At 39.3% G+C, this 25,506-nt stretch overlaps 2 protein-coding genes across 4 annotated transcripts; one reads left to right on the forward strand and one right to left on the reverse strand.

Annotated features, from left to right (window-relative positions):
* Window positions 1–715: 715 nt before the first annotated feature.
* LOC116256749 (uncharacterized) lies at window positions 716–18,322 on the reverse strand. Of its 3 annotated transcripts, XM_031633224.2 has the most exons (8): window positions 18,003–18,293; window positions 17,814–17,893; window positions 15,214–15,307; window positions 14,220–14,339; window positions 14,041–14,119; window positions 13,822–13,908; window positions 13,448–13,510; window positions 716–1,115 (listed from the first exon to the last, which is right to left on the reverse strand). In XM_031633224.2, the coding sequence occupies exons 3-8, from the start codon at window positions 15,267–15,269 to the stop codon at window positions 1,032–1,034; spliced, it is 489 nt and encodes a 162-aa protein (XP_031489084.1). In that variant the 5' UTR covers window positions 15,270–15,307; window positions 17,814–17,893; window positions 18,003–18,293; the 3' UTR covers window positions 716–1,031. The 3 variants fall into 3 exon arrangements, with proteins under 3 accessions (XP_031489084.1, XP_031489081.1, XP_031489083.1); XM_031633221.2 differs by lacking the exon at window positions 17,814–17,893 and having other exon boundaries at window positions 18,185–18,322; XM_031633223.2 differs by having other exon boundaries at window positions 17,814–18,293.
* A 4,021-nt stretch (window positions 18,323–22,343) lies between these two features.
* Window positions 22,344–24,883, forward strand: LOC116256875 (60S ribosomal protein L6-like). Its single transcript, XM_031633409.1, has 4 exons — window positions 22,344–22,649; window positions 23,119–23,225; window positions 24,254–24,435; window positions 24,530–24,883. Exons 1-4 carry the CDS (start codon window positions 22,390–22,392, stop codon window positions 24,683–24,685), a joined length of 705 nt encoding a protein of 234 aa, XP_031489269.1. The 5' UTR covers window positions 22,344–22,389; the 3' UTR covers window positions 24,686–24,883.
* Window positions 24,884–25,506: the final 623 nt, after the last annotated feature.

Below are 25,506 nucleotides of genomic sequence, written 5' to 3' on the forward strand. Positions count from 1 at the left end.
ATAGGGATTAAGGGATTGGCAAAAAAAGCCAACAACCCCTTGCGTGATGTATCTATCCCGTACTCAGTTTCAGTTGAAAGAGGCCATACTGATCGACCCAGCCGGTTGATTTCAACGAAATGGATCTTGAATCATCTTAGATGTAGGCATCTACCGCCTAAGGCTTTCTTTCACAGCCATGATCTCACGATCTCCAGGCTGAGTGCTACAAAGACATTGTTGGTAATGCACTATGTGCATGAGAATCTATTTTATGTGAACGGTTCCCGAGGAAAGCCCTAAGCCTCATCCATTCCCCTGAGGGTCTAGAGCTGCTTTCGGTACCTGGAGTGATGTTCACTACACAAGAATCTATTGACAAACAAGAATCTATCAACAAAACCAAGCTCATCCACCCCCAAAAGTGGGATGATACAAGAATCTAAGCTCAAGAATCCCAACTTACAGTAAGAGATGTTCATAGAAAACCACTTTCGGGGTTAAACCTTAAATCCACGGCTACGTACAAACCAATTATCAGTAGAAGTCGGATCCAGGTCCAATATATCATTTCTTTTTCAGATAACAAACAAATCCATGTACAACCGGATTTGTTAAATTGGACTTGATTCAGTTTTCAACATCTTCATTCCCTTTACATCATTCACCGCCTCAATTACCGTAAGAGGTTATAAATCACTTTACGGTGTGTCAAAGCTAAAGTAAAGAGATAGACTTGTAACAATCACGGCCGCAGATAGGCTTGAGGTTCCCATTGGGCCACCTGCTATGTCACTTCATTCAAATTTTATATGGTTCAGAATACAAGTGTCATCTACTGAGTATCGACAATAAATAGCCTGTCATGGAATCATCTCTGACCTAGTAAATGGAATGTCACCTAACCAAAAACACTTGACAGAAAGTAATTGTACAGAGAACAACATAGGTGAAAATATTGCATAAAGTTTTTTGCAGTTTGATGGACCTTTAAGTCTCAAAAGTTGGTTTAATTCTTCCTCCCTCCACTAAGTACAATTATCTCACATTCTTCACGAAGATTCTGACGAAGATGAATGCAGGCCATGCCGCTTGAAAAACTCTCGGAAGCCATATGCACTCACATCATAATTGAACTGAACAGGAAGGAGGAAAAGGATTCATAATTATAACTTCCAAAGGGTAAACAAATACCTCACTTTCTGGCGATTATATAACATATGCATGTGTTTTAAAGTTAACATCGAGGAGATTGATGGCATCTACTATAATCTAATCAAAAAAGTATCTACAAATGTTATCATAATCAGAATGGGTCGTGCATTAGACATTTTTGCTGCAGGTTGATAAGATGACAGAAAATGCAAGGGTTGGAGAAATAATATCTATTATTTTATCAAATATTTTAAAATTATAAATTGTTAAGTAGAAAAAACAAGAAAAAATGCCAAATCTAGACCGGTGCACATCTGTGTGACATGCATCTGTTTTCAAGGTTTCCAATACGACATGAAACTGCCATATACAATATCGTCCACTACAACGACTTAGAATACAATGCTCAATCTTGAATTTGTTTTCACTAGCAAATGTGCTAGTCTCCCCTGCACAAACTCCACACCGAACTTTAAACTTGTAAAATACTGGACAAGCTTGTAGAAGAAATCACCAGTTGTCAACATGTGCTTGAAGTTTACTTCAGATCAGAGCCTCCATATATGAGCTCGATGTTCGTACATTTAATGAGACATGGTTATGTTAAAATGCTGCATGTGTCATGTTTCTAAGACTAAGAGCTTCAAACATCATAGGTCCAAAATACAAATACTTGAAAGAAACGGTTGGAGATGGACTTGTTTACCAAGGAGCTAACGTTTAGGATTAGACACTATGCAGCTGCATGAAGAAAGTTAATCTATTCTCCCTCTACCATTCTTAAAATTTTTAACTAGATTCTATTGTTTTAACAACTGATTCTACAATTCGTCAAAAAATACCCAGTAATATGATTTTTTCCATCTCTTTACCATAAAAAAAAATTTGAATATTTCACATGCTCCATTGATTCAATACCACCATTTTCTTGAGACCAATTCATCGTTCTACCCAGTGTTGTACGATACCGGGCCGTATCGTACGATACGTATCTTTTAAAAAATACGATACACCCCCTGTATCATAAATAGGGGTGTATCGTGCTCGTATCTTACGATACGTACGATACGGGCTGATTTCAAAAAAAGGGGGCTGGAACCCCCCTTTTTCGAGTTTTTTTTTTTTTATAAAAACCCAGCCCTTCTTCATTTTTAACCTAGAGATTGTGTTGCCGTAGAGGGAAATCATCGATTTCCATTGTTAAATCATCAATTTTCAAAATGAAATCATCGATTAAACCATGGATTTGTGCGTGGGTGGTTGATTCCCGTTGGAAGGAAAGAGGTTTTTTTAAATCGTGAAGATGAAAATGAAGAAGAAGATGGAGATGAGAATGAGAATGAATATGATGAAGATTATCAATGAGAGTCGAGAGTGCCTTCATTTTAAATGTATTGACATTGAACATTTTCACAATTTCATTATCATCTTGTGATGTAATAATACATAGCTTCTAAAACTTGTTTTTTGATATGGTATTTCATAGACTTATGGACCTTATGACTTATGAATCTATGTGTTTTTTATGAAGAACACATTATTCTTGATTTTTACTGATTTTTTATGAATTTTTCGAATTTTTTTCCTATTTTTGTCTGATTTATTAAAAAAAAACGATATGATTACGATACGCTACGATATTTTAGGATACGGCGTATCTTAAAGCCAGACCGATACGGCTTACGATACGTTTTCTACAACATTGGTTCTACCAAACTTTGAAGCAAGTACAATTAGTGGCAAATTTTGTAGTATCCAGACTAGAATCTCTTTCTGTAGCAGATTGAGTTCTTATTGGATTCAAAACAAAAGTATGACTATGAATCAACTTTTTCCCATACATCCAATTATGTTTTTTCTTTTACTTGTATCTTCAAACGTAAGATCTATTCAATGAGTTATACTAGGGGTCCCAAAGAAAATTGTTCTCTTCCAGAAACAAGATAATTGGCTACCTTCTCAATAATTATTTGAATATATTCTTAGAAGATTTATGTTTCTCTTCAATTAACCTGATAGGATAGATATATCTTGTCCTAAGTTAGATTCACTTCTTTTAGTATTTTCCTTTTAATTCTGTATTTTATTTTTTAATTCTGTATTTGAATTTTATCTTTCAGCCAAAGATATGGCTGACTTCAAAGAGCCGTTCGACTTTCCAACTGCTAGATTTCTAGCCATTGGAGACTCCAAGGACTCTTTTCCTCTTCTATTTATTGTATCTTTTCTTCCTCTTTAAGGAAGCTCTTGAAGAGCAGTGTTTTGTTCATCAATGAGAATATTTTTCTTGACTCTAATGAGTAAATCAGAGCTTGGCTCTACTTGAGTGCTTCTCTTAGTTAGAGGCTGTTTGAGTGCTTCTTTTAGTAAGAAGCTAAAGACTCTTGATTAAAGAGTCTCGTTTTTAGTAAGAAGCTGAAGACTATTGATCAAAGACTTACACATCTGCTGGAGTGAATGCTGAAGTGCTGTTCAAAGCTTGAAGATTCCAAGAATAACAAGCTGACTGAGATCTGTTGATGTTGTATCAGTGTTGCTGGAAGTGCTGATTAAGTTAGAGCTGATGTCAATTCTGACATATTGTTTTGGAGTGATCTGTTGGTGAAGTATCAGCATTATTAGAAACATTGATCGAGGTTGAAGTTGCTGTCAATTATGACATACTGCTGTGGATCATTTATAGCAGAACATATTGACTGTCCTGAAACTGGTACCCTTTCTTTTTCTCTTCAAAAGGCAGGCCTGTTTGCTTTTTCAACCATAAACCACCATATAGGAGGGAAAGGTCTTTGCGGTTATATTGAAAGGACTGAAACTGAGCCTACAATAGGTTTTACTAAAACCACAGATGGAAAAATTGAAGAGCTAAATGGAAATGAGAGAGATAAGGCAGTTAAGGAATTTGAAAAGAAATTGAAAGATGGAAAACCAAACATCACAAGGTGATGCCTTGGTTACCAAACAGTGTGGATCGTACTGTTAGCGCCCAGTTAGCTCAATTTGATTTAGCCCACGAAGCACGGAAGTACTTGAAAGAGACACATACAATGACAGATGAGGTACGTAAATGAAATTTGCAAGTAAAAATCTCTCAATTACAGCAAGGAGACAAGTCCATGAAAGAATATTATAGAGAGCTCTCTCAATTGTGGGATGAATTGTCTATCTTTGAACCAAAATGGAAGGATCCCAAAGATATCTTACTTAAAGAAAAAACAGATTCAAGAGGATAAGCCCTATACTTTTCTTATGGGAATAAGGTCTGAGTTTGATATTGCACGAACTTCTTTACTACAGAGGCCAACTATCCCTACTATGAATGAGGCCTTGTCTGAACTTATCATGGAAGAGAATCGGCAGATACACTATAAGGAAATCAATGACAGTGTTTTAGCAGTTTCAAAACCAGGAAATCACGTAAGGAATTATAGACCTCCTCATTTTGGGAAAAGTAATGAGGATACCAACAAGAAAATTATTTATTTTCATTGTCATGAACCTGGGCATATTAAACCTAAATGCCCAAAATTGAGGAGAGTTGATAAAAGACCAGTTGTTGCTGAAAACAAAGCTGCTACAACTGAAAGTTCTGATCAAAGGACTGTTCAAGGATTCTCACTTGCAGAACTTGCCGAAGCATTGCAGCCCTATTTCAAAGAAGGTACTTCAACTATTGGAGCTGTTATCGCTGCAACTCAAGGTAATATTGCTTGGCTTTTGGACTCCAGAGCTTCATTCCATATGACACCTCACAAAAATAACCTTTCAAATATAAAAACAAATTCATTTCCTTGCAGACTCGACAACCATTCACATAACCCACTACTTTGTTACTGGCCCTTAACCACCGGGCATCAACAACTGTGTTAAGAGTTCTTGATTGATGCTTAATAGAAAAGGTACTCTTGCAGGAAATAGACCAGTTAGCATGTTGGGCGCTAAGGTTCTTTTGATGATTCAAAAACTTTAAAGTCATGATCTGTGTAAAACAAACTCCTTTAAAATCAAATAATGCCACCAGTAGCACAAGGCCTATACTACTGCATAGAACTCCAGATCGTAAGTGGAGTAGTGGTGCTTAGCTTGAGTAAGCTTTTCACTATAAAATGTGATTGGCTTTCTATTATGGCTTGAGACAGCATCAATGCCCACATTCGACGCATCACATTCAATTTCAAAAACCTTTGAAAAATCCAGTAAGGCTAACACAGGGGTAGAAGTCATCGTGTCTTTGATAAGCCGGAAAGTCTTCTCAGCTGCAAGACTCTATACAAAACTACCATTATTAAGGCACTCGGTAATGAGGGTTGCAATTGTGCTAAAACTCTGTATGAACCGTTGATCAAAAAAGACCAATCCATGGAAACTGCGGATTTCTCCCAGAGCCCGAGGAGCAATGTTTAAAAACTCGCCAAGTCAACCCGATGACTGGGGTGACTCAGCTCAGCTCGCCCTCCTACCGGGTCAACCCAGTAGAGGGACTTGGTGTTGTCAAAAACTCAGTCAAACTCGACAGAGTGACGAGTCAAGGAAGACTCACCCGAGTTTTGTTATGTTTTTTTTTTTTTTGTGAAAAACTAAGACGTTTCGGTAATTAAAACATGTTATAAAATGTTGAAACGATGAAACCTCGATCGGGTTCTCTGCTCTTGAGGGTAAATGACGAGGGAGAACAGAGAAAGCATGTTGAATCCTCATCTACCCTCACTGCTTCCGTCAATATTTAAGGCAAAGAATAGGGATTCTGGCGACTGCACTGGTGTCAACGAGTAAGTCGGCTTCTCAAGTATGTTATGCTTCTTTTATTTTTATTATTTTCGAACATTTTCATTTCCAAACAATATTTTGGGCGAGAATAGGGATTCCGCCAATGACAGACATTTTTCCAATGTGTTTCCCTCCCTCTTTCATTTTTTTAGCGTCACTCTCCTGCCCATTCTTCTCTCATCCCCAACTTGTCGCACCCTCTCTCCCTTTCTCTGTTTTTCTCAATGCTCTCTCTCTCTCTCTCTGTCTTGCGAGGGCTCAAGAATAGCATCACTCTACTCCCCATCCCCCACCAATTTGTCGCTCTCCCTCTCTCTCTCTTGCAGCCTTGCTCGAGATTGAATTGGGCATTCCTCACGATGCTTCGTTGCAGCCTATGGTTTGAGTGATATGAATAGTAGTAAGGCTTCAACCATTCAAGAACGGTGATTGATATGGTTCTACTTATGCTATCTACCTGCTGTCTCCACTCTCTACATTTTATAATTTTTAGTTTTTGATTTAATGTACAACCTTTTTTATATTGATTTAAAGCTTTAAAGGTTCAATTCAATATCATTATCTGTTACTTCCTATACTTGCATTTCAGTATGTTCATTTTCTTGTAGTGAATGTGGAAATCCTTTTGGATGAGTTATGAAGAAAAGTACTTTACTATATTTGTGCTTTTAATTTTTAAATAAATAGAGGAACCAGTTAATGAAACTTTGTAGTTGTGAATTGTGATGATGTTCTTGTGGGACAGAGTTAAAATGAGATGACATTGGCTAAAACCTAAATGTCTATACTTGAACTTTTTGCCATATGGAGATTCTTGGGTTTGCGTCAATGAATTGATGGGAGACAACCCTAGCAGACGACCACCACTAGGCCACAGCCCACCGGCAGCCCCTGGAACGCCGCTTCATTCAACGAGGGCCGTGGCGGGACTTGACATCCTTGTGACCTAATGCACAGGGAGCATCAACCCTCGCCCGACGATCTCTTAGGTCAGAGCGGGACCTATGTCCCATTTCAGGACTCGGAACCGCCTGCCTATGTCACATGGGTGTGATGTGGGGGGTGTGCATGCTGGTGCGAGTGCCGATGCCGGTGCGGGATGCGACAAGTTCAAAAAAAAATTGAGTGCAAGTGCATCGAGAACATATATATATATATATATGTTATTTGTTATATAAGTAATTTTATTTGTCTATATTTTTAAACTTTTTTATCAATGTTACCTTAACATCATACAAAATTCAAAGTTTTTATTAAATAAAATAGGGGAGGAGAGAGAGAAGAGGGAAAAAAAAGAGGGAAAGATAGGAGAAAGAAGAAAAATGAAAAAAAGCAAGAGAAAAGAAGAATGGGTGCAATCAACAACACCCGAATCGGTTTGACCGAGTCGGGTGCCGTGTCAGGCTGCACTCGCACAGACGCGGGTGCACCACCATATTTGGTGCACCCGTGTGACTTAGCTGCCGCCCGACCTAAGAAATTTTGTCAAGCCGGGCTGGGACGACTTGTCTAACCCAATTTGGGTGAACCAGGCAGGTTCACGGCCTTGTGAGCCGATTTGTGGGCTCCCTAGCCCGAATTTGGAGCCTCGACCTCTTCTTGAAGCCACCTATAGTGGAACGGACTCAGATTTACCCTTGAACTCAATCTCGGGCACTTGCCCACGTCCAAATATGTGATTCTTAGACCTCCTAGACCAAAATCGGATCCCAATGGTACCCCCATTTTGCTTTGCATTGGGCCAAAACCAAGTCCGACATGCTATGGACCACGAATTGAGCTCCCACCTTGGCCCCCATCTTCCGCAGAGCTTGTTTTGAGATCCCACCTATTCTTATTAGGATTCAACAACTAATTTAGGGTACCTAAGGCTTGACCCCTCAAGATGTCAGTCTATGCATCATCTCTACCCGCACCCTCAGTTTCACCAGAGCCACCCATTTGACCCTCAACCAAACCCCAATTATTATTTTGGACCCTCCCAAGCCCCACACGGTAACCCTACACCAACCAAGAACTCACACAGTACTCCTACCTATATACCACACCACATTAGATGTGATCAGTTGCACAGCAAGCATCTCCTAGGCCGCTAGGACCAGTCTCTTCCTTTCACAAGGACCGACAAAGGCAGCCCCAAGGACATCAATTGCAGCAGGGACGAGCTCATTAGGAGCACTTGCCAGTGAGGCAGATGGATGGCCTCTTCAGCAACATGCCAACCAAGGTGACAACATGTCCGAGTTTGCATATTCTAGGGATGAGTTATTTTGCCACGAACACCTGCCCAAACCAGTTGACCACAACCAATGATCAGGAAGTGGACAGGAGAGGCCCTCTATTTATGGCCTCAAGCTAGTTTTAACCAAGTTCATGGCAAATTCGATGCAGAGGCATTTTTCAATTGGCCGTATGCGATTCAGTTTGATTGACTATCATGACATTTCGGAGCACAGGCGAGTTTTCTTGGCATCTACCAAACTGAGGGGCCTTGCGCAGACTTGGTGGGTGGAGATGCAAAAGGCTAGGGCACAACAGGGGCAAGATAATGTTCGCACATGGGGGAAGATGCAGCGGTTGATGTAGACTAAGTTTGTTCCTTCCGAGTTTGTTAAGAAGGCATGCAAAGAGTACCTCGAGCTTCGTCAAGGATCAATAAAAGTTTTAGAATACATTTGTGAGTTCCACTGTCTGTCGTTATGTGTCCAACTTGTGGAGACCGAGAGCCAACAAGTCACTAGGTATATGTCTGGTCTCCATTCTGCTATTTCTGATGCTTTTAATTGTATTACGGTGGAGTCTCTTGATAGAACTACTAGCAATGCTATGAAGATAGAAGAGACCTTAAAGAGGAAGCAAGAAACCCATGTGTCCAAAACAAAGGAGTCTTATAAGTTTAGGTTGAGTTTTCCAATATGGGGAGCGGGTTCCTCAAAAAGGAAAAACTCAAAGTCTAGGCTGAAACACATGTCCACCTCACAACCTGACAAGATAGGATTGGCATACAATACTATATCCCTGTAGTGGGGATTCCCCTCTTTTTTGCTTAGGTGTCAGGAGGTCGGACATGTCTAGCCCAAATGTTTGGCTCTTACTAAGAAGCCTGACCTTGTAAAACCCATTAATGAACCAAACTTCAGAAAGAAGGAGACTTGTAGCGACTTTGAGACCAGTGGGAATGAATGCAGTGAGGAAGAGGAGACGGTCTAGAATGACGGTGATGCCTATGAGTCTACGGCAATTTGTTAAACTATGTGTCATGTCTTGACCACTCTGAAAACCATGTCAAACTTTCAGTGGCTACAGAACAACATTTTTCGAACAAGATGTCATTGTAACTTGTAAAGGTCATGTGATGGTATTATAGATAGTAGCTCTTGTGAAAACATGGTTCCCTGACCACCATCAAGACACTAAATTTCAAAACAGAAAAGCGAGCCCACCCCTACAAGGTCTTGTGGTTTAGAAAAGGAAACGAGGTCTCGATCACTCACTAATGTCTGTCTAAAATCTCAATGGGGAATTTTTATCAAGACGAAGTTTGGTGTGAGGCGGCCCTGATAACAGCCTGTCATATCCTGTTAGGATGTCACTAGCAATAGGACAGGAAGGCTATTCATCACAGCCATAAAAACACTTGGTCATTCAAACTAAAAGGCAAGTGATTTGTCTTCTTACCATTAAGGAAACCAATTCTTTTGGAGGTGAAAAGCTTGAAAAAGTGTTGGACTATCCTATAGGGAGTTCCTACACGAGTGTCAGGATAAAGGACACTGCTACGCCTTAGTGGCCAAACCCATGTCAGCCTCCCTGCCCTGGTACTTGAGGATGTTGTCCCATTATTGTCTAAGTTCAAAGATGTCATGCCAGAGGAGCTCCTTGATGGGTTGCCTCCTAAACGAGCAACCAACATCCTATTGATTTTGCCCCTGGGTTGAGCCTACCTAACTTATTCGCCTATCACATGACCCCAGCCAAACATGATAAATTGCAGCGACAAGTGGGGGGAGCTACTGCGAAAGGGTTACATTTGTGAGAGTGTCAGTCCTTGTACAATCCCTGCCCTACTCACACCTAAGAAAGATGGATCTAAGCGAATGTGCATGGATAGTCAACTCTATACAAGGATGTGCCTATTCACCTGAAGTGTCGATGTCGACTCGCCTGGACATGGGTGTGGGTACGGATACGCCTCCGACACTGCAGGTGCATAGGCACACCCGTGTATTGCTGTATTTGTAACTATATGTTCAATATACAACATAGAATTTATATATTCAATACATTACAATATAACTATATGCATTGTATTTTTTCCATATTGTGTATGTGTGTGTGTGCATGTGTGTGTATATATATATATATATATATTTATTTATTTATTACATGTATGGCCAGCCATACCTGTGATTTTGAATTTTGTCTACACTCATACCCACACCCGAACCCGCATCCGTACCCATGTGACATAGATAGTCAAGTAGTCAATCGCATCAGGGTCAAATACCGTTTCCCGATTCCCTGCTTTGATGAAATGCTAGCTGGTGCTCACATATTTTTTGAAATTGAAGTAAAAATAGGTATTTACCAGATTCGCATCCGGGAGGAAGATGAATGGACAATGGCATGCAAGATTCAAGATGGGCTGTAAAAATGGCTGGTCATGCTGTTTGGGCTCTCCAACACCCTGAGCACATTCATGAATTCACGACCCAAGTCTTGTGTCCTTGTTTAGGAAAGCTTGTAATAGTTTATTTCGATGACATTCTTATTTATAGTCAATCTGTGTCCGACCACATCTCCCACCTCTGGGAAGTTTTACAGAATCTGAGAAAGGAAAAACTTTTCTTAAATGCACAAAAAGTGTGAATTTCTTGTTGATAGTTTAACTTTCTTGGGTTTCATTGTTCCTGCAGAAGGGGTCAAGGTGGATCGTTCAAAGGTGCAAGCCATAGTTGATTGGCCTACTCCTCAAACTCTAAGGGAAAACCATAGTTTCCATGGATTGGCCTTCTTTACTGACGGTTCATACGAAGATTTAGTACAATTATGGCCCACATCACTGAGTGCCTTAAGAGTGCTAGCTTTGTATGAAACTCTGCAGCTGAGAAGGCTTTCCAGCTTATCAAAGACAGGATGACATCTGCCCCTGTGTTAGCCTTACCGGATTTCTTAAAGGTTTTTGAAGTTGAAAGTGATGTGTTGAATGTGGGTATTGATGCTGACTTGAGTCAGAATAGAAAACCAATCGCATTCTAGAATGAAAAAGTTACTCAAGAGAAGCGCCACCATGCCACTTATGATCTGGAATTCTATGCCGCAGTGCAAGCCTTGTGCTACTGGCGGCGTTACTTGATTTCAAAGGAGTTTGTTTTATACACCGACTATGAAGGTTTCATGTTTTTGAACAATCAAAAGAAGCTTGGCCCCCTCATGCTAAGTGGGTCTGCTTCCTGCAAGAATACACATTCTCTATTAAACATCAATCAAGAACTCTTAACAAAATTGCTAATGCCCTTGGTAGGAAAAATAACTTTCTTATGTCAATGTCAATCCATGTCCTTGGATTTGACTATTGTAAGGAGCTATATGCAAATGGCCCTAAAATTTCCAAAAACCTTGGGAGAATTGTCTTGCCAAAACAAATTCTGCAAATACTCTTTTCTCAATTCATAATGGCTTTCTTTTTCAGGGTAATAGGCTGTGCATTCCAAATTCCTCCCTCTGATTACAATTGATTTCTGAAATTCATGGAGGTGGTATGTCAGGTCATTTTGGACACGATAAGACCCAAGACTATTATTGTTAAAGCAATGAAGGAATTGGTCCAGGAGACACCCACACCAGAGAGTGTTAGGATCAACGAGGAATGGCTTGCAGAAGGTCATATGGACCAGCAACGCAATTCTCTCCTCCTCTGTTTGTAATCCACCCAAAGTTTTAACCGCAATGGCCTGATATTCGTCAGCAAGGTTGCATGCAGATCTCAAAAGGTTCTTCCAATGCTTATGAACAAGTCGGCCTTCCCCGATTCTCCTAAACATGTTGTTGGTAAGAGAATATTTGACATGGAGTACGCCCTTTACTGGAACCTGATTGCCGATCTCCAAGGGAATAAATAAGCTCACCAATCATAATATCAAATAGCAGCACCTTAGATGTTTGTTCCCTCGAGGCCCCCTACCTTTCTCGTCTCCTTCCCTTCCACCCACGAAGAATTGGGTTGGGTGGTGGCAGCCCTGCACGTGAAGATAGCGTGAATGATGGTGGCATGGGTGGAGCCCCTGAGACCCTTACCGCTCCAGCTAGCGAGGTCCAATTTTCACCAGCTAATGGTTTGCAGGTGCCATAGTTGCCGATATGGTAATCAATGTTGTAGGCAACACCCACCTCAGATTTGGATGGTATCAAGTTCATTTGGTGCATCCACGGAGGTTTTTGTGGAATACCCTCTTTCTTTGAGGCTATTAGCATGATCACGGTGTAGTCCTTGTCTGTCGTTGATGCTGCAGAAGGGGTTCGGTTTGCAGGCCACCACCAACTGTGGAAAGCACTCAGTATACCTATACTCTATGTTATTAGCCTGGCTGACGCAATAGGCTCATGTCCATGGAACCCACCTTGCCTGTGTTGTGCCTTCAACCTAAATTTCAGTGCATCAGTGTGTTGGACCGCATTTTTCTTAGGCACTTTGCAAAACAATTTATGTGCTAAATCCACACCACATCTTCCATAAAATCACCATTTGAAGGTTCTGAATCAGTCCTTGCTTGTGCGTGAACTTCCCTTCCTCAAAGAGCAACATCGATCAGTTTCTTATCGAGAAACTCTTCAAGCATCAGATGCATCTGCTTGTATTCTACTATCATAGTCTCCCACATCTCATTCATGCCTTTTGTTGTTTGGTTAATCCTTGCGGATGAAGTCTCCATCTTCTCCAATCGACCATCTCCAATGTTTGCTGACTGCATCCTCATAGGCTGGCTTTGATACCAATTGGTAGAGTCTTCTACCCAGACTCTACCCTGTTCCCACTGAATGCAAGCATAAACCCAACACACGCACACGATGCTCATCCTAATCCTTAATTAGGGTTTACTCCTTGAGGGATCAGTTACACTCAAAACTCAGTGATAACCCCCAAATACTCTCCTAACTCTTATTTATACCCATTCTCGGATCAGTACATTGGACCCGATCCGCTATCCCAGACCCGACGACTATCAATGATATATGTGACAATGGTAATTACATATGATCTGCAGATATAGAATATACATGTAATATGTTTTTGTATTGAATGGTTTTCATGTCTAATGAACGCCTTTTGTAATATAAGGGTTATATAAATACCATTATGAAACACCCAAGGAGTTTGATGGTGCCATGTGTTTTGTGCAACTCTTTCTCTCCTAATTCTATCTTGCTGAAATCAATCTACAGTATTTCATCAGATTCTGCCATGTAAAATCCATGCTCCAATATAATCAACAATAATGGTCCATTATGCCACACAAAAGAAGTCATAGTAGAACTATAAACTTACTGGCAAAACCTTGACGGAGTATTTAGCAATGTTGGGATCAGCAACCTTTCCTTGGTTAGCAGCCTGACCAAAGATTGGATGTCAAGACTTGATAAAGTCAAAAGGGTAACTCCAGAGAAACAAAGCAACTGAAGTGAGTCAAAAATTGACGCGATGAGAACAAATTTCAAATGTAAGGAGAAGAGATAAAGCTGTTGACAAATTAAGACCAAGTGACCAACCAAAACTTAAGGCATGCGATCTACAACACAAGACAATCCAACCAAAAGCAGGGCCAATAAAGTTGTACTTCCTAGCATGATAAAAGAATCTTTAGAAAGAACAAAAATTACAGGAAAATATCAAATGTTAGAACAATAAGACCAAAAAAGTACCTGCTCAGGGCTGTGAAATATTTCAATAAATGGGTAATCTTTCCGCTGCCTAGTGATACAAAAGCCTGGGTATTTTGGGCATTCAACCTGGATAACAGCAATAATAAACAAATGAAAGAAATGTACAACATACATGAATTTCGATGGAAGAGTAAAGCAATTTATACTAGAGCCATCTATCAAGAAACATGATGCAGAGTTTCATAACAAGAAAATTACGCGCATAAATTTGATATGTGGGTAAAATTCAGCAGCAGCTTCCTCCAATACTTTGTCAAGATGCTTTGTGTAATTACACCTGAAAACATTAGCATGCATATTTCTGAAACTAAACCAACTGTAAAACTGCTTGATGAGAAAGACTATTGGACTTCTTTAACTAATTGCAACAAACATACTTGATCGTGAATGCAAGAACCACAGGTTGGCCTTCATGAAGGAGCTGCACAAAATGTCTTTCTGATGTAAAATGAATAACTCGTGAGGGGCCAAGGTCCTTCGGGTAGCCAGTATAGTATCTAAAAACATGTAAAAAATCGAATATGGAGGATAGTAAGTAGGAGTGAAACCTAAGCCAAATGCTGAATCAACTTTGACTTTTTAATAAAAGGAAAATAGCTTGCTTTAACATAAACCTGGCAATGCAAATTCAATCTTAAATTTGTAAACAAAAATTTGATATTCATGAAGATCAGATGTGCTGCTTATCTTGTGCAGATGAGGATAACATGTAGAGGATTGAAGCTAGGCTAAGGTTAACAGTTGGAGCAGTTCCTCTTTGCAACTTCTGGCTACCAACTAGTTATATCTTATGTTGATTGTTGGTGTCAACATTGCAATGAAAGAGTTTTAGATCTATAATGATAATTTTGCTTATAGTTAATACCCAGCAATCAGCATCAGTATTTTTTCATTTTGATCCCTGCCTTGTGCTGTGCATTTAACAGGTACGCATTTACACAATATTGAAGGGGACAAATATCGTCCTATTAACAGTAAAAGTGTGAAAGCATGATAGCAGCAAATATAATAGACACAAGAATAACTGCTAGTCTGCCACAACTTTCTCTTCTTTGTTGAAATTTCTTTTTTCTTGTATGTTGTCAATAAGAATACACAGAATTGACTACAGAGTTACAAATATTATGACATATTGAAAGTTTTATCTTTGTCCAGTTACTAGAAAGTGTAAAGTCTTCAGATTTTTTTTTTCTGGGAAACAGATAGACAAGCATAATAGGAAATTGATAGTATGTACACCTTGTCAAATCGCAACTAATATTTACTGTAGCAACTTTGAGAATGATAGCAACATCAGATAACATGTTGGTGCAGAAATATATTGACACAGTAGGAAAGAATTTTCAAAAAGCAAAGAGTATGTGCTCATACCTACAAGTTGAACGAAGTTGAGCGATTAATTTATCAAAAGATGACGCCTCTGCCATTTTTTTCTTGGAAAAATTAGATGCCAATTGAACGAGAACTGCATGAGCAACATGTCATCAAAGATGTCAGTAATAAGCTAGACAGAATGTACAACAAGCACAAGCATGAAAGAGTTATTAATACTTCAACCAAAACTAAAGTGCATAGAATCCATAAGCATCCATAATACTGAACTTAGAAGTAAAATGCCCTTCTTCGCGAGAGGCAGCAAAATAAAGGAAAGAGAACTTTCTTTTCTTTTCATACTTGCCAATCAAGTAAATACATCCAAGTTCCAACAATGGCATTCACAAAATAATCAAACAGAAAATTTCAGAAACAAGCCTCAAGTGGTAAGTTTCCAACAAAAAATGCAAAACCTCTTGTTACAAAGGTCCAATTAATCATACAAAACATTAAGAAATAGTAAAATTAAGATACAATAGTAAATTCATCAACCATTGTATCACAAGTAGAAGCAACACATACTGATGATTCTTTAAAAGTAAAGATGCTAAGAAAGAGGAAGGATGACCAACCATGGGGAAAGAGAACAATTTTGAAGCCATCACCACTCAACATACAATTCAACAAAGTAGTATTGCAAAACATAAAAGCAATCAAAAATAACTTTGACAAAGCCACTCAAGCAATTAAAAGTCATCTTCACAAGCACTATTGGCATGCAAAAATGTACATATATATAAGAAAGAAATTTAAACTATTGACAGTGTGGAGATGTTCCAGGCATTTCACTCAAGATGTTTTGTGTATTCCAATTTGCACCAGGAAAGAAAATAACAACTCCCATTTTTTCAAATTTCTACCAGTCCAACATATTTGATATGATTTTCAGTTGCAATTGCAGAAACAGGGAAATAAATAATGAGAGAGCGAGAGAAAGAGAGAGAGAGCTAATTAAGGAATATAAAATGAAATTGAGTTAAGAACTGTGATAGCAAGGGCCTGTCTAGGGATCCTATGTAGCCAGACCATATTGAATGAGTCTTTCGTTACGAGTTTATGGTTTTTCCTTCTGTTCTCCCAGTCGCTTGCTGCAAGAACTGTGATGAACTCAATGGAGTCGTGATATAGCAAGGGCCTGTCTAGGGATCCTATGTAGCCAGACCATGTTGAATGAGTCTCTCGTTATGAGTTTATGGTTTTTTCCTTCTTTTCTCCCAGTTGCTTGCTGCCTTGCACATAAAATGTAGAACTTGCTAGGAAGAGAATAAACCCTGCCATTAAGAGAGACTTTCCAGGATTGATGACCAATTTGGAAGAATCATGCAGGTTTGGAAGAATAATTCAGATGAACATCTTGGATTCAATTACTGGCTCTATATCCTAGGTACCTGGATGGGAAATGGCATCAACTAACATTTCTATTGATTATTTTGGCCTTTTTGGCTTGGGGACAAGTTTCCAACTCTTTTCCCTTGAAAATCTCCCATTTAGGGTCAAATTGTTTACATTAATTTCAAATACGAGTTTCACTTTTTCTAATTTTTTAATGTTGGATCAATGTTATTAGAAGCATTGCAGCGAAACAACATGTTGAGCCTATCATGAGTCAACCTGTAAGCTCAAAAATAGTGAAAAATTTCAGGTTTTTCATGAGCTTATGACAATATTTAGTTTATAAATGTTTCTACCTTTTATTTACTGGGAGTGGCAGTTTTTCTTTTTCCTCTCAAATTGGATACTTTATCACTCAATCTTCATATGTGTTCTTAGTCAAGGATCTTATCACAAACTACAGTTTTTACAAGTCACATTGAATTTCTAGTTACTGTCCCAATTGCCCCATTTTATCACACTTTTCCAGTATGGAAGCAGACAAAATAGACAAGAAAAGGAGAAACCCAAAGGGAAAGAACTAATCGTATATGCATGTTACTTTGAACAGACGGGCCAAAGTAACCGATGCTTAGTGAGCTTGATTTCAGCATGTTTCCTCTCCAAGGGGTACAAGACCAGTTGTTTTCACAAGGCTAGCTGGCGCAAAAAAATAATTTGCCTATATTTTTCATAAAACAGTTGTAGGCATTCTATCAAGATCTGAAAAAGAATGGGAAATTAGAAAAAGGCCATATGTCCTGCCAGGAAACAATAGTCGTCCCATGCCTCAATGCAGACCATACTGTTCACTACTGGCATTCAATGAATGTGCAAACTTGTAGCTAAAGCTTTCTCGCCAAACTTTCTAAGGTACGATTGTAAACAGACCTAAGAGCTACAAGCTAATTTTTCAATTATTTATTCTAACACATAAAGTTCAACTGTCAACAGTATCCAAACCAGAGTAAATTAGTTCAGGCATAAAACCAGAAAAACATGACGGCTAATTAGAAACATAAACAGAAAGACATAAATCCAGGTTTCTAACTTTTAAAGTCTCTAGTTACACTTCAAAGCAGCCCACAGCTTAAGCATTAGTAGCTAGAAGCATGAACTAATTGTGGGAGAAGTAATATGAAGAAGGTAGGGAAAATTCATGACTGCTGGAATCCCAATTCTGAACAAAATACTAAGCAGGTCCTTATTCAAAGACAATCACTCACATTCATAAGCCCACTGCAAAATTCATATCCCTGCCTTTCACAAAGCCCACAATCAACAAGTTCTATGACACCACATCCTTCTGAGGCATTTCGTCAAACAATTATGTGCAACCATCAATTCCCCAGATTTCACGTTGGCAGCACTAACAGAACTCAAAAACGCCGCACAGGAATTCACAAAACACATACTTTTGTGACCCCACCTAAGAGGTGGAGACGAGAGAGAGAGGCGTGAGACATGAGAGGAAAGTAGAGAGAGCCGTGAGAAGCTCAAGGACGCCGCCGAAGCTGACACGGGGCGGTCATTGCTGAACCGCGGCTGTCCACGGAGGGAGACAGAGAGAGACAGAGAGAGAGAGAGAGAGAGAGACCTGCACAAGAGGAAACAGAAAGAGAGAGAGACCGGCGCCGGTTTGTATCGAAGCGCGGCATGCGCCTGCTTTAGTTAAGACCTCGAAGCGTTTTTATCCCGGCCATGTTGGAATCAGGGGTATGCGTGCGCGTTTAACAACTATTTGTAATACGGAAAAGTGAAGACCTAAGTTGGGAGAAAAGTACATTTTTGTTCCAATAGGTAACGGAAAAACTCTACAAAATTAATCTTCTCAAATAAGCATGACATATTTTTGCCAATTTTATTCCTTACGTGGCGTAAATATGCTTCAGATATTTTTGCAAATTTTATTCCTTAAGTGGCGTTCCAATGTCTTGCATTAGAATGCTAGCATTAAAATAGCAGTGGTGGGATTTATGTTTGTTGTTGAAGTAGAAATAGTTCCATCTGCTCCTGAATAGCCTCTTCCAAAAGGACTTCCGCTTGGTCGGTCTACAGATATTTCTGATTACATATACACAGAAATTGCGAGAATCCATAACATAACCAGTGGAGAGATGTTTAAGCAGTAGAGCAAGATACGAGCTTGGTATTTAAGGGTGTACTGCTGTAATTACTGAGTTAAAGGGTAACGTAACGCAACTTAAGACCCTAAGAGGTCGTTTGATTGCTGTCCACTGGGACAGGACAGACAGGACGTCCTGTCCATTACACTATTGTCCTGTCCTCTTGGATAATGGTGTTCATTGTCTACCGTTTGATGGTTTTAGGTACAAAACACTATGTTCTTTTTGTCCAGTGTTTGTTTTGTGTGTGTCTGTCCTGTCTGTTATGTTCGTCCTGTCTGACGTTTGTTCGCATAATAAACAAAACTAATTACAATTATGAAAGATAAAATGAAAATTTGTCCGCAATATAAACTATTTATGTCAATCTAATATAAATTGGGATATGTCAATGTGCAAGAACTTTTCTAACCAATACTTCATATGTTTGCGAACTGAGGAAGGTGATCAATTGACTACCATGATATGTTTCTTAGGAAATGAATCATTTGTTTGATATTGATCAATTGAGAAAAAGGGTATGTTACAACATCTCCTGTGTTACTTTTATATCATATCTTGAAATCAAACTCCTGAAATAACAAAGTCAAGAGATGAATTTAGGTTTCATGATAGGTTTTCTATCAAGTTGGCCACTTAAAGAACGGCAACCAATTTTCTATCCAGAAAATATCATCAAAATATCATCAGAATCTTCAAAGTATTGCAATAATGACAATATGTGTCCTCCATTTTCTTAAAAAAATTTCTTGAAGGGGTACTTTTGAGCACATTTCCCATTTTTGGGGTTTCAAATTTTGATAAACATTTTGAGAAAACTAGCATAGACTCATAATTTCATAAATTCTTGCATTATTTATATACATTAAAAATGTTTGAAGACTTTAGGATCTGGATTATGCTAAATCCAAGTCCAAACATAAAATTAGTGACTATATCAAGTCAAGCTGAAATGAAGCCATGGATTTGGATCCTAAAAACTACATTTTCTCCAAATTTTAGAGAATATTAATCGTTCCAATAAAAAAGCTGCCAAGTGGTGGGGCTCCCATCCTTTTTATTCAAGTAAAGGATCAAAGAATAGACAATACAAAAATCAAAGATAACCAATCAAACTTTGGGCACTAACAAACCAGCTTAGGCCATAGGAGAATAATCCCACTCCTTTACAAAATCAAGGGGAACATGCCACCTACATAGTTTAAGAACATCTATATAAGTATTACATTTAAGGACCTGCAAATTTCTGTCCATCATATCAGACGAAAGAGTGCCCATTCCTTTATTTTTAAGACTAACCACCATCCTAGTCACAGCTATCATCCAGGACATGCGACTAGCTACCGGCAAAATATCTTCAGTTAAGAATGAAAACTTATTAAGCAGGCCACAAACAAAATCTTCAGCATCATTACGGTTTGCTTTACTTGTACCAGCTAATGCTCGCAAACGAAACATTCCCATTAATAGACCGGTTCATCACAGCTAATTTCCGTGTGCCTTTTCTCAGTAGACAAACAGAGGTAATGCGCCAGTGTAGCCTATTTTAGGACACCAAGGATCTGGCCTGACTTCCTACTTCAGCTACTATCCACTGAATTCCCTTATAAGCCCACCTAGCATTGCAAATCAAATTCTTAAAATCCTACAACAGAAACACCTTCATTAATCTTCACATCAAATAACTTCTCCACCTTAACCAATTGCAATCTAACTTCACATGGTAAATGGCTTCCCTCCTTTAGTTTACAAACCACACACCAGTCTGCCATTTGAACCCCTAGAATTTTCAGTCTATCTAGTAACAATATCTTTCCACCAACAACCAGATAACAAGTATGAGCACAAGGAATCGCTGTTGAATTCCAAATCGACTTTAAATCAATGTTGACTGCATTCTTTACCCTGATCAAGTTGTAGATATCCATTCTATCAGTGCAGACACCATCGTGTTGCTTCATATTTTCTGGTCCCCAGTCTCATTCAGACCTATACTTTGGACCACATGTCTAATCCAGGGAGACCTCATTTGCTCCACTACTTCTTTTCTACAATAGAATATCTGATTGATAGAAAACCTGAGAGGTTTTCTGCGTAAAGACAAATCCTCATCTCTAGCCAAATGGGCAATAACACCCCAACTCCCTTCCTCTGTCCAAAAGCAAACAAGATTTACCATTTCCAATCATCCATCTTACCAGGTGGCTAATTTCTTCCTAGGCCCAACAAACCCGTTTCCAACACCAAGAGTGTTTGGAGCTATATATATAAGTTCATAAACTTCTGCATCTGTGGTATTTGAGGGGAGTGAAAGTAGCCCATATAGAGTCATTTAGTCTAGTCCTAAAAGATAAATGAATCAATAAGGCCCAACTAAATGTATGGAGATTCAGCACGCCCATGCCACCTTCTATAAATGGACAACACAAAATAGAACAGTTAACAAGATGTAATTTTATTTGATGGTCTGAGTCTCTCCATATACACTGGCATCAGGATTTCTTTAGATTCTTCACAGTCTCATTAGGAAGTTTAAAGGAACTTATCCAATAAACATCAACCTGTTGAATCACAGGTTCAATCACAGTTAGGCAACCCATGAATGAAAGTAGACGACACTTTCAACCAGCAAGACATTTCTGAAAAATTTCCATTAGACCATGACAATCATTAACTTCTATTTTTCCAGCAAATACTGGCAGACCAAGGTATGTTAGAAGGGAGATGTGCCCAATTCCGTCTCATGGAGCTCCCAACAAAACTGTTAAATTGATTTTCTGTGTTAAAGTAAACAATGGAGGGCCCTTGGTTGCATTAACCATCAACCCAGCTTCGCTACTAAGTTCATCCATAACCATCTTAATACAAGAAATGAAGTATATTCCGCCTTGTTAACAGGGCAGAGTCACATGTGGGCTGATGTGGACCATTGCCCGCACTCATATATTACCTTATTTATATATTGGTACTTTATCAATTTTTACTTATTTACATATGAATGCCCCATCAAGATTAAAATTTAAAACACTCCTACCCTTTAACCAAAAAAATTCTGGCTCTACTACCGCCGTTCTCATCTCAGTCATCCAGCCTCCCTTGCTATAAAAAAACTGATCTTCGTGACCATTGATGACCAAAGCCAAAAATTCCTGGCTCTGCCCTCCCTTTGCTATCAAAAACTGATCTTTGCGACCATTGATGACCAAGGCAAATGATGGTGCTGGAACACAGGATGATGTTGTCAATGCATGCTTTACAAAATGCCATGTGGTATATAGTCTTCCTCAAGGAAGGCCATCTAAGTTTACCATAGGCCTCAGTTGGATCTAATTTCATGAGGATAAACTGGCCATGAGAATATTAATCCTTGTAAAATAAGTCTTACAATAAGAAAGAGCACGCTTAAGAGGGCATTTTTGAGGAATTCAGTTACACATCCCACTTGATTTCAATTAAAAATGCATGCGTATTAAGAATTTAGGCTGCTATTAGATCGGATATGGATTTGGAGTGAAAATTTGCATCCAGATCCAAGTTGAAATTGGTAACCGGGTCTCATATCCAACCCAAACCAAATATCGCAGGGCCTCGCTAGGGTTTCCCCGTTTTTATCCTCGCATTAGTATATCTTGTTTTCAGTTTCCTTTCTGAAGCGGAGAAGAGAGGGAGCAGAAGCATGGCGGCACCGAAGAAGGCGAGAGCCAGCAGGAACAAGGAGCTCATAAAGGGCGTGGGCCGCCTGTCGAGGTCGAAGGTGTACCACAAGAGGGGTCTGTGGGCGATCAAAGCCAAGCATGGAGGGGCTTTCCCCACCCAAAAGCCGTCGGAGAAGCCGACGGAGGCCAAGGCTGCCGAGAAGCCGCCCAAGTACTATCCCGCCGATGACGTCCCCAGGCCCATCCCTCGCAACCGCAAGCCCAAGCCAACCAAGCTCAGGTCTCTCTCTGTCCCTCTCTCTTCCATTCTGTAGATTAATTGAATATGCATCCTATTTATGTGTCTGCAATTAAACGTTTTTCGGAAAGAGTCGTCCTGCGTTATTTTTCTGTAGTCTTGTTGAATCTATTCTCCTTGTGTTTTTTTTTTCACCTGCTAATGAGTCTGTTTGCTTGATTTTTCTGGCTGATGCGTCAGTGTTCTCAACCCTTAAATCGCTAATATGGAGGTTTTGGCTTTACTGGATATGATAATCTCTATTTAGGTTCCCACCCAATGATTTTTTCTGTGGGTATGTCACTGTTAAAATCTGACTTGTTTTGGAGTTTACAGTTGAAACATTGTGTGTTCCCAAATAGCAGACTGTTTTCGGGAGATCTCCACACTTCTAAATTCACGATTTTGAGTTCTCCATCCTACTAGAGAAATTTGTTATTTTCTGATTTTGCTTTTTTTACGTCCTATGCAGGGCTAGCATCACCCCAGGAACAGTTTTGATCCTTCTGGCAGGACGCTTCATGGGAAAGAGAGTTGTCTTCTTGAAGCAGCTCCCTTCTGGGCTTCTTCTTGTTACTGGTACATATTGTTTTACTTGAATAAATGGTTGTATTGTCAGCTATAACATATATTGTCCAATTCTCCCTTCACAGTTATCTTGATTCTTTTTCTTTTTCAAATCATTACATTTGTTTCCCTAGCCTAGCATCTTACTACATGAGAAGGTTTGCTAAGGTTTATTCTGCTGCATTAATTAATCTTCTAATGGTACTCTAACTGGATTAGATCTCTGAAATGTAGGTCGGAGTGGAAGGGCAACTAGGTGCATGTCTGGTAGTACATGGCATTAGGGTGCCGCATGCATGGTGTTTTGCAAATTTATACATGTCCTTGGTTTCCATACTATATGGACGGATCTTTTGCAGTCAAAGGCAGTAGGTTGTCTGATTTTTTACTTTCCTCATAATGGTTTAAACTTGAAGTTCAAACGGTGAGAAGTGTGGAGATGGTATGCAGGCATGACTGAAAAGAAAAAATAGTTGAAGAGGAAGCTCAAACATAATCTTAATCAAGGTTTTGAAGCAAGTGTATTTTAGATGAATTTAATCCCAGACTCTCATTTTGATCTCACAACCTCTTGGGCAGGTCAATCATTTTGAGGTCATTCCTGGCTGGAAACATTTTGCAGCTTGTGCATGCAGTTGTCATGGGTTTGACTGTGACACATAGGCAGTATGAAAAGTAATAATATCAAGAGTCTCTTAAAATAAAGTTTTAGTTTTCCAAACTTGTGCGTTAGTATTTGAGCACTATATTGCATGCATGTCTGCCCACGAGCTTTGTCGTGTCCCTTGCACATGTACAAGGGATATGTAGATTTGTATATTATTCTTCCTAATACACGTCTAGTTAATTTGGGGAATGCTGCAGCATTTCAGTATTACTGACTACTGTACTAGAGATGCAAAATAGATCATTTGAGGAGATCAGTTTATTTCAGGGTTTTCTATATAAACTCTCTGAAGTTATAGCTAAAAGCAGCTTTTCTCCTTGTTTTGAACTCTGTTATTCAACTCTTGTTTAGCTTTCAATTTCATTGTCTGCAGGACCATTCAAGGTGAATGGTGTTCCACTGAGACGTGTGAACCAAGCTTATGTAATAGCAACTTCTACTAAGATTGACATCTCTGGTGTTAATGTGGAGAAATTTGATGACAAGTATTTCACCAAGGAGGCTCAGAAAAAGAAGAAGAAGACAGAAGGCCAATTCTTTGAGGCCAGCAAAGAGGTTTGAAAAATATAATGCTGATTTAACTTGCATTGAGCCTATGTTCCTCTCATTTGCAGTTCTAACTCCAGTACAAATTGTTTTTTTGTTTCAGGAATCCAAGGTTCTTCCTCAGGGAAAGAAGGACGACCAGAAGACTATTGACAGCCAACTTATCTCTAAAATAGAGGCCGTCCCAGATCTGAAGGCATATTTGGCAGCTAGATTTTCTCTCAGATCGGGCATGAAGCCTCATGAGCTTGTGTTTTAAAGAGAATCAATTGAGAAAATTTAGGCTTGTAGCATCATTTCGGAGAAAGTATTCTTTTTGTTTTGGCTATTGCTGGCTTACAATGTGTCCCTTGTGGTCAATTTTTGTTATCGGAGATTTCGTATCTTTGTGTGGGAAATGTAGGTAACTTCCAAGTAATTCATCGAATAGACATGTTGCCATGCTTTTTTTCTCTTATATCCTTATTATATAGTATTTGCAGTTAAATATGGTGTGGTGTTTCCTGGTAAAATCAACAAAGGCTTTATCTGTCTCGCTATTCAATCTTAGAAGTACATCTAGTGTTACAGTGTCTGCTACCCGGCTTTATATGTACCATGGACCAGTATCCGTTTCACCCTCACATTCTTTTTCTGGACAGATAGGCAGCTACACGGCTTTGTATGTACCAGGCTTTCCGACGATGCACCTGGCCGCTGAACTCATTGTCCGTTTCAAGTTGAAGGTTTTGATTCAGGTTCCAAGTCAGTGAGATGGATCTTTGTTGGCTTCATGTTCTTGAGAGAAGCGATGTGGTGGTCAAGCCTTCCTGAAATTTCATGTTTAAATGGGAAGCATGGTTGCACTGCGTGGAGGTTAAGAAAATGAAACGTTCTAGCAGATCAACGACATTTCGAGTGGGTGATGCACATGCACCGGTTGGGTTCAGGTGTTTTGGGTTGAGAAAATAGGCCTGTGTGTGCTCCGTGCTTCATGCTTTCTTATCCATCTTTTATGTGCTAGGAGGCCTTTCAATATGGGCGTTCTAATTGCAAGTGCATTTAAAAAAATTTCAACTTCTTCCTGGCAACCATTCGACT

Source organism: Nymphaea colorata, chromosome 6 (genome assembly GCF_008831285.2).
Source record: "Nymphaea colorata isolate Beijing-Zhang1983 chromosome 6, ASM883128v2, whole genome shotgun sequence".
Classification (NCBI taxonomy): Eukaryota; Viridiplantae; Streptophyta; class Magnoliopsida; order Nymphaeales; family Nymphaeaceae; genus Nymphaea; species Nymphaea colorata.

Coding starts and splice junctions, on each gene's coding strand:
- LOC116256749 (XM_031633221.2), bottom strand. CDS start 18,245: ATGCCGCGCTTCGATACAAACCGGCGCCGGTCTCTCTCTCTTTCTGTT. Junction 15,308..18,184: donor TTCTGTTTCCTCTTGTGCAG/GTCTCTCTCTCT, acceptor TTGCTCATGCAG/TTCTCGTTCAATTGGCATCT. Junction 13,909..14,040: donor CACATATCAAATTTATGCGC/GTAATTTTCTTG, acceptor GCTGTTATCCAG/GTTGAATGCCCAAAATACCC.
- LOC116256875 (XM_031633409.1), top strand. CDS start 22,390: ATGGCGGCACCGAAGAAGGCGAGAGCCAGCAGGAACAAGGAGCTCATA. Junction 22,650..23,118: donor CCCAAGCCAACCAAGCTCAG/GTCTCTCTCTGT, acceptor CGTCCTATGCAG/GGCTAGCATCACCCCAGGAA. Junction 24,436..24,529: donor TCTTTGAGGCCAGCAAAGAG/GTTTGAAAAATA, acceptor TTTTTGTTTCAG/GAATCCAAGGTTCTTCCTCA.